The sequence below is a fragment of the Myotis lucifugus genome, unplaced genomic scaffold (assembly GCF_000147115.1).
Source record: "Myotis lucifugus unplaced genomic scaffold, Myoluc2.0 scaffold_10, whole genome shotgun sequence".
NCBI classification, from domain to species: domain Eukaryota; kingdom Metazoa; phylum Chordata; class Mammalia; order Chiroptera; family Vespertilionidae; genus Myotis; species Myotis lucifugus.
In genome coordinates, this window is record NW_005871058.1 from 16048316 (window position 1) to 16057801 (window position 9486).

A 9486-nucleotide genomic window follows, 5' to 3' on the forward strand; every position below is an offset into this window, starting at 1 on the left:
TGCAGGATGGTCTTAGGTGACCCCTGTGAAAGGGTTGTTCGACCCCCAAAGGGGTCGCGACCCACAGGTTGAGAACCGCTGGTCTAATCCATTCTACAGTGCTGCCATATGTATCCTAAAATACACACCATGTCTCTACTCAAAAACTTCAATGGCTATCCATTTCCTACAAAAGTAAACCCAAATTCCAAGGCCTACCATTCAGGATTTCTTATCTGGCCAGAACTGGCATTTGTAGCTATTTCTCATCACTCCCCTTCATGCATCCTATACTCAGATCATGTTTGATCACCTTTTATCCCCCAAGTACTTCTTGTACTCTACTCTATACATGTTGCCTCTCATTCTTCATGCTCCAAGAAGAAGGCCACCTCCACCATGGCATTTTTACAAAAGCCCAAGTTGGAGTCTCTGTCTTCTCAGATTCCTTGTTAGCATTACCCATGATATTTATTATAATCTACTTATAAAATAATAATTTCTGCCTTTCTTTACTTCCTTATGAAAGATAATACTTTATTTATGTTTTATAGTTTCTAAGTTTCTAACTGAGTGGTATGTACATACTATGATTTAATAATGGTTGTTATCTGTTTAGAGAATTTGAAAACTTAAGGTAAGTCCTATAATAATATAGAATTTTGAAATTAAGAGGATACTATTTTATATTCAACCAACCATTCAGAGTATAATCTATGATTGGTTATGTGCATTAAAATTATACAGATTTCCTATAGAATATCTTACATGCTACAAGTCAATGATAAAAGCAAGGAAGACCTAGCCAGCTTGGCTCAGTGGATAGAGCATCGGCCCACGGACTGAAGGGTCCCAGGTTTGATTCTGGTCAAGGGTACATAGCTCAGCTGCAGGCTTGATCCCTGGCCCTGGTTAGGGCCCCTGCAGGAGGCAACCAATCAATGTGTTTCTCTCATATCAATGTTTCTGCCCCCATTCCTGCCTGCCCCCTATTCCCCAATCCCTTCTACTCTCTCTACAAGAAAAAAAAATCAATGGAAAAATATTCTCAGGTGAGGATTAACAAAAAAAATTTTAAAGGAGGGAAGAAGTCTAATAAAGGGATTTTTTTAAATTAGGGAGTTGCTGCTCAAGCCATGACTCAATCAATTTTTTTAAAAAAATTAGAATATTTTGCTCTGGCCATAGTATTATAAAGGGGTAGGCAAAATTAAGTTTACAGTTGTGAGTACATGAAATAGTATTTATTTATTTATTTATTATTTACCTTATTATTATCATCATTATTATTTCATTATCTTATGGTTTATCATTTAGGTAACGCTGGCTGACAATTTAACCTACTTTTGCCCACCACTGTATATTTTTTACTCAAATTTTATAATAAACTTTTACATGGTGAGGAAATAAATGCATGTCAGAATTGATGTCAGCTTCTTAGGAAATCAATAAATGTAATACAACTTTCTATATTTATTTTTAAATCATTATGGACATACCTTCAACTAATTTACTGGTGCCTACATTTTGCTAAGCCTGGTGCTAGGTACATTACAAATAACACCTTATTTAACATTCAGAACAACCCTGCAAGATAGCTATATTAGTATCCCCACTCTGCAGATTAAGACTTTTGCTCAGAGAGACTGCTGACTTGCCTTGCAAGTATCACACAGCTCATATCGAATAGAGTGAAGAATCTCCATGCCTACTGAGCTTGCTAATAACAGAAGCTTTGAGACACTAGAAGATTTGGGTCACCAAAATAAGATTCATAATGATTCACTTTATTTACTATGGCTAAAAGGTGTGCCCATAAAGTGAGAAAAGATTAGCAGCAAAAGTTGAAGCAGAAGATTGGGATATTTAAGAAACTGAATCTTCAGCTATCCAGAAAATTCACTTAGCCAATACACCTTCCTTAAGAATTCTATTTAATCAATATGTTTTTAAAAATATATTTTATTGATTTTTTACAGAGAGGAAGGGAGAGGGATAGAGAGTTAGAAACATTGATGAGAGAGAAACATCAATCAGCTGCCCCCTGCACACCTCCTACTGGGGATGTGCCCACAGCCAACGTACATGCCCTTGACCGGAATCGAACCTGGGACCCTCCAGTCTGCGGGCCAACGCTCCATCCACTGAGCCAAACCGGCCAGGGCTTTAATCAACATTTTAATAAACATATGGCAGTTTAGCTTAAGGCAACGAGTATTATTTATTAGAGGGCCTAGGGGAATTATTTTAATAGATAAAATAGTTTGTCATGGCCATCAACCTCAATTATATGTAATTTATGCTTCTAAAGTACTTGGGGTCAGTTTAAAGAGGTTTTTGAAGTATATTAGGCACTCTCCGCCTCTCTAATTTTTATAATTAACATTGTTTTCATAGCCACTCCAAAAAGGTTTTGCTAAACAAAATAGACCCTCAGCTCTGTCCTATCTGAATAATCATAAATTTCAATTAATGAGCTATTTCTTTACTTTTTATAAATGTTGAGCTTTCTACATAATGCTTTTCAATATGGCATGCATTTCACTTATGTGCATTTCAAACAGATATCTCTATCTCGAAGAAAATTCAAAGCAACCTGATAAATCACTGAATAAAACTTACAGTATTTCACATTTGACAGAGATTTAATTGCCACCTCTATATTGTGTTGAATGTGAAATTTTATTAAACCTGAAAGGATGTAGCTATTTCTCCCCTTGAGCAATAACACGGGGAAATTTCTGTGTGTAAAGGTCTTTCACAAAAACTTGTGTCCTTCAGATGTAGTATTAGACACAAACTGATTAAAATTCAGAGAGCTTATTGCAGCACACGCTACATAGATTCATTGAAACAACTCTGAAGCATTTGTCTTTTACTGCAGTCTCCTGAGTACTACAGCTTTTCTGTTTGAACCTCCTCTTTGTGGTTTGTAAAGATGGGGGCTACATCTTCTTGGGAGAAGTGTTCGTTAGGAGGCAATTCTCTGTAGGTCTTGTGCTTCTGCACATTTTTGGAGCAGAGAAACCAACATTCTTTCTTCAGGACTAGCTTTTAAAGGATGTTTGCATAATGAAGATACAGTGTATCCCTCTGAGAAATCAACAGGTTTGCTTACTGCACGCAATGAAAATGCTGACACCCTCCTGAGCAAAAAGGTCAGACTGACTTACTGCCTATAATAAAAGATCTGGGATCCTCAAGCTTGAGGTTGCTCTCTAAGAATGCAGCCCATTGCATGTGCTGTACATGTCACCTGGCCTTCCTTACATCATCACACTTTGAGAACTGGGGCTTAGAAAAATGGCATCAAAATGCTGATACTCTGGCAACTGCTATTTTTGTGAGTAACAAGCTGTCTTGTTTCTCTGAAAAGGAAGCCTGCCTCTGCCAGCACCTGTGAAACTATATTAGACCAGCTGGTTCGCTGGCGAGTAAGGGAACATAAGCTCCCCAGTTTGTGCTAGTGGTAGCAATTTCCATATAGATTGTGTTTCTGGCTACTCATGTCCAAAAGACAAAATCAAAGTTAGGATATCTAACTTCCTAACTATCTAGGTTGGCCAGTCTAGTCGTCGTTCCTGATTCACCAAGAAATGTGCCATTTGCAATCTTTGCAAAACTTGGCTAAACACTTGACTTCCCATTTTATTCATGATCTTCCCTCTGTCCTCTCGTGGGAAAACGGCTGAGCCAGGTTCCCTTTCTACCAGATCTTCCTTAAATGGAGAACTTTGGGCATGATTTTCTACTTTGAGATGAGTAAATACAAATTATTTTCAAGATTACTCACTTTTCTATTAGTCACTAACATACAATTAATATATTGTTTCATCATGTATATGATTTAATCTAATCATATAGCTGATCCTAATCTAATGTCAACATCCCTGCATTTTCAGTAGATTCTTCTAAACTGATAACCTGGTATTATTTCAAATTTTATCAGCACCTGGTTTTACATCCTACCTAGATTCTATCTTGATTCTAAGTGTTTTTAGCATAATTAATTGCTTTAATTCTTAAGAAACTAATTTTTCATATGTTATTTTCTGCAGAAAGCATCCAAGTAGCTATTGACATTTTGCTATATTGGGTTAAGTCCTTTCCAAAGTAGGGTCAGCAGGGGCGGATAGCATCTCACCTTAAAAATATACTTCACATGAGTATAATTACATTGAATATTAAATTTTTCAAGTAATTTCAGAGCTTTTTCTAGGTTAATTTTTCCACCTCTAAAGTCTTCTCGAACAATTGACAAAAACCACGTATGAAACACAAAGAAGGAAGTTAAGGAAATTCTCACAGAAAATCATGACGTACTTAAAATGCCTAAAGAAATATTTGATCTCTCTTCAGTTTATTTTTGTTTTTAAAGAATAGTCTATCCTGTGCTTAAATTACAAGGTAATTCTATGATAATATTTAAACAAAACTAAGTAAGTATTATTCTTCAGTAAAGGTATGAAAGGGCATAACACAATAAAAATTACAGGAAAATAAAAATAAACATTTCTGAAATCAGTTATTACTTGGGAAATACAGTCTATTGCCTAAAGATATGGATTTGGGAGGCAGCTGGACTTCAAGCTATCTCTGTCACCTGACCTCTTTCAGCTTCAGGTCCCTCATCTGAAAAGTGTTCAATTTAATATTTAGAGAAGGTGGGGACAATAAATGAGTTCACAATACATCATTGAACACAGTTTCTGCTACTGACTGTTCAATAAAAATAGTAACCATATCTGATATTGTTTCTGCATTAGCCAAATGTCCAGCTACACACATGCCCAAAAAATAAACATATGCAGTACCATCAAAAAGGGTTTAAAATGGCATAATAAGTGTATATTTGGTATGAAAATAATCAAGCTTATTTATTTATAGATACACTACAAAAATTAGAATACTTCCATTTGAAAAACTAAGATTGAAAAGAACATGACAGTCTATAAAATCATGAAAGGCATTGGTAAAAAATATTGTTCAATAATCCACTCAATTTCAGATTGTTAGAACTACTGAGAAGCCCTTCAATTTAATGGCTAATACTTACTATGGTAAAATTCATGTTCTTATAAGAAAAAGATACCGGAAGCTAGGGAAACTCAGAAAAAAGCTCAGAACAGATATGGAAGGAATACGTCTATATGTAAATGAGAGGGATTTAAGTTCAGGAGTCCTCAAACAAGAATGAGAAAAGAATAAAGGGGATAAAACAAGAGGAAGATGAGGAAAGAGGAATAGAAAGGACTTTTGAATGGATATTTCTCCATATTTTCATGACCTGGCCTTCCCTTTCTCCTTGCTTAGAAGTCTCTCCACAATAGGTGTTGTCAACGGTTCCGGATATAATTATTTCTGCCCCTTTGCAAGAAAGGTATCTCTTGATACTCATCAGCTGTTGTCACTGCCCCTTTCTAGAGAGAGAGAAGAGAAGGAAAAGTGATTTATTGTCTTTGTTCTTTGGAGACGACTCACACTTAATTCCCATAGAAACAATTCACAATATGTGCTCCTTGCACCTCACTACCCTGGAAACTTTCGGGCTATTGCTTATGTTCTGACCATCTCCAAATCCACAGTGTTTATACATGCTGCATCTCCTGCTGTCCGGCATTTTTCCATGAACTGCCACCAAATCTCGTTTTACTTCTGCTATCTCGTTCAAAGCCCTCAACCCTTTCAGCATACCATGCTTCCAGCAGGTTTAAGACAGCTATTCTGATAGTCTGAGTATAAGTCAGCGCCATTGTGGTCCCAGAAGGTGCAAAGTTCTGCAAAACGCTCTCTAGCAACTCTGGGATGCTTCTCTAGATCCCTGACAATATCTAATGTATGTGGAGACACACCACTTTTGAAGAAGGCTGTTCAGAAGGCTAAGTTCATAATACCTCCAAAACACAGATAACTGGATGGCTGGGCACCATGCTGTCGAGGGACCGTCATTTGTATTTTTTTGGTCTGAGCACCCATTGTGATGTCATCAAAAGTTGCACGCTTCATAGAAAAAGATTCTTTATGACTTCATCAGGAGACTCAGAGCTTGCCAGGCTACCTGTTTTCATGGTTAGACACAGTCATCTTAAGCTTGAATGTTGAACACCTTGATGGGAAAGGTGACTCATGGAATGTTTTCTCATCCTTTGAACACACTTAATTTCAGAAGCTTTGCTTCTGCTGCAACCAAACATGTCACTCACTGTTCTGAGTAGGAAAGAGAAAGAAAGAGCAATTCGCAGACTGTTGATACAGGCTCCTCCAGGGGAATTCGTCAATGCCTTTGATGACCTCTGTCTGCTTATCCGTGATGAAAAACTTATGCACTATCAAGGTGAGTGTGCAGGCCATCAACACTGCCAAAAATACTATGTTCCACTCTGCATCGATGGAAACCCAGTCCTCTTGTCTCACCACAATGTAGTGGGTGACTTCCGGTTTTTTGACTGTCACAGCAAACTGTCTTTCAAATTCGACCTGCTTCAAAACCAGTTAAAAGACATCAAAACTCATGGCATCATTCGGAATGAGACAGAATACCTGCGAAATGTTGTTCTGTGTGCCTTGAAACTGTATGTGAATGACCACTATCCAACAGGAAACTGCAACGTGCTGAGAAAAACTGTGAAAAAAAAGGAGTTCTTGATAGCGTGCATTGAAGATCACAGCTATGTAACGGGAAATTTCTGGAATGGCCTTTGGAAATCTAAATGGATTTTCCAGGTGCATCCATTTCTAACCCAAGTAACAGGAAGAATTTTTGTGCAAGCTCACTTCTTCAAGAATGTCAACCTTCATATTGAAATCTCTAAGGACCTGAAGGAAAGCTTGGAAATAGTGAACCAAGCTCAGCTGGCTCTAAGTTTTGCGAGGCTTGTGGAAGAGCAAGAGAATAAATTTCAAGCTTCGGTCTTAGAAGAATTACAGGAGTTATCGAATGAAGCCCTGAGAAAAATTCTCCGAAGGGATCTCCCAGTGACCCGCACTCTTATCGACTGGCAGAGGATACTCTCCGACCTGAATCTGGTGATGTATCCTAAGTTGGGATATGTCATTTATTCACGAAGTGTGTTATGCAACTGGATAATATAAATGATTGCTCCTGGTAATTGTCTCGACCTGATTTAGTCATGGGTCTGGGGGATGGTTATTTTCCTAACGTTAAGAAGCCACTGGAGAAACCTGTAACTTGGCAAATGCAAGTTTAAATTAGGGAAAAGTGTAACGAGTACATTTACTCAGGAAATATTCACCAGTGAGGTAAGAAAGGTGTTAGTAAATGTGATTCATCGTATTGATCATCATGAAGTCATGTTTATTAGAATCTAAAATAGCTTTATGGAATGTGGCGCCCCAGAAGTATTATAGAGCTGGTCAGTGTTAAGGCTCTGTGTGTGTGTGTGTGTGTGTGTGTGTGTGTGAATGACTTTTGACTTTTTTTGGATCTGGAGAAGGTATGCAAATGATACTTCATATTTTTCAATTAAGTCCTACACCAACCCTGAGAGGGTGAATTTCAATAAGGTTAGATGTTCCATGAAACCAACAGAGATCAAAAATCCAGCTCAGATGAAGAATTATTAGTAAACTTGGATCCACTGCCAACACACACACACATACACACACACACACAGATCTTTATGTCAGGCCCTGTGTTAAATGATTTGCACACAATTTTTCATCATTAGTCTGTCACTGGTAGTAACCCAATTTTACAGAAGAAGAATCTAAGATTTTGAGTTATTTAATTTCCTCCAGGCATGTGGCATGTGACAGGTGTGTCTGACTCTAGCACTTGCACCTTTAACCCATAGGGTATTAGAATTCTTCATGGACACCTGTCTCATCAAGAGTTGTAAATAATGGTCTAGGCAAGCACTCCACACAAAGGACACCTTCAAAGGAACTGGAACTGGGGGGTTTTTCCTAGCCAAGACAAATTACCTACATGGTCACCCTATCACCATTCCCAGCAATGTTACCAACCACTTGTGTCTGCTCTCAGAGAATTCCAAATTTAAACTTCTCAAATGAGATTGCAGTAGAGCCATAGACAGATCCCATTCCCCAATTCTGACTTATCCAGGAAGCAAAGTATATTTTGGATCCATGCAATTGAGAAAATGTCTAATTCTACCAAGTGTTGGAGCAGAGAAGATCCTATGCAAGAATGTCTAAATCTCAAGCCTCTCTTCCCCAACTGGTAGTTCTTAGAGAATCTCAGAAAAAATTACTCAGGTCTATCTTTAAAAATACAGCTTCCCAGTACCCATCTTCAGATTCTGATTAAGTAGGTCAGGGAAGTTTACATTTCAAACAGGGGGTCCCAAAACTACATTTTAAGAAATATTTCCCTGCCCTGGCCAGGTGGCTCAGTTGGTTGTAGTATCACCCATACAGCAAAAGGTTGTGGGTTTGATTCCCTCTCAGAGCACATAACTAGGTTGCAGTTGGATCCCCGGTAGGGATGCTTTTGGGAGGCAACCAATCTGAATGTTTCTCTTTTTTTTTCTTTTTTTGCTTTTTAATCTCAATGTTTCTCATATCAATGTTTCTCTCTCTCCCTTCCTCTCGAAAATCAATAAAACATTTTATCGGGTAATGATTAGGAAAAAAAAGAGAAGAAATATTGTCCTAATCTTAAAGTAACACATCTCTGCTTTCTATTTACTTAATTAAAATAATAGTCTGTAAAACTGTTGTTCCATAAAGTCATTTCTACTCTTTCACTGGATTCACAATGCCAGAGACCAAGGATAAACTTTTATCTATCATGATAAAAAGTTAAGAAAAAAAACTTTCTAAAACACACACACACACACACACACAGCAAAATTAAAAAAAGAATTGCCCTCTTTGCATTAAAATATACCCACCTGACAAATTCTTTAGCAAAAGCTTGAATTGATATTATGGTTATATATGTAAATGTTCATTTCCCACATCATTCCAGAATAGGACTCAGTGGTTTATGGGACAATCACAGAGGCATTTAGCTTCTACTCTAACACAGGGTTTTAAAGATAATATTTATTGGTATTCCTGGATATAAAAGTCCCATGTACAAATCATAGAAAATGATTAAAGTATAAAGCATGTTGGCCTATTTCTTTCCACCCAATTTTATTGAATTGTTTTAAATATTAAAACTATACAGCATATAAAAAATTGTATCTTGATTTTTAACCATAACTTCCTATATCATAAATATTTTCCCATGTCATTAAAACTCCTTGAGGACATAATTTTAACTATTTATAAGATATTCATACTGTTTGTGAACCATAGTAAGACAACCATTATTCATACATAACTTGAATTTTTGGCATTTTATTTCTGTTATTAATTAGGCTATAGTGAGTATCTCTGTGCATAAAGCTTTGCCCTATTGTGGATTAGTTCCCTAAGAGATAAATTCCCTAAAATTGTATATTGAAAAGATACGAACATATCAATGCTCTTAATACATATTCCAAATTGCTTTCCAGAAAGATTTAACAATTTATA

The 9486-nt window shown here is 36.9% G+C and overlaps 2 protein-coding genes across 2 annotated transcripts in view; one reads left to right on the forward strand and one right to left on the reverse strand.

Moving 5' to 3' along the window:
- The window catches only part of PLCZ1 (phospholipase C zeta 1), a 42040-nt gene extending 37788 nt beyond the window's left edge, over positions 1–4252 (reverse strand). Inside the window, exon 1 of the mRNA XM_023749815.1 lies at positions 4124–4252. The gene's annotated coding sequence lies outside the window, so the exon portion shown is untranslated. The remainder of the gene's footprint in view (positions 1–4123) is intronic.
- A 1762-nt stretch (positions 4253–6014) lies between these two features.
- Positions 6015–7088, forward strand: CAPZA3 (capping actin protein of muscle Z-line alpha subunit 3). The gene has a single exon (XM_006084306.1). It carries the CDS (start codon positions 6172–6174, stop codon positions 7069–7071), a length of 900 nt encoding a protein of 299 aa, XP_006084368.1. The 5' UTR covers positions 6015–6171; the 3' UTR covers positions 7072–7088.
- The last annotated feature ends 2398 nt before the right edge of the window (positions 7089–9486 follow it).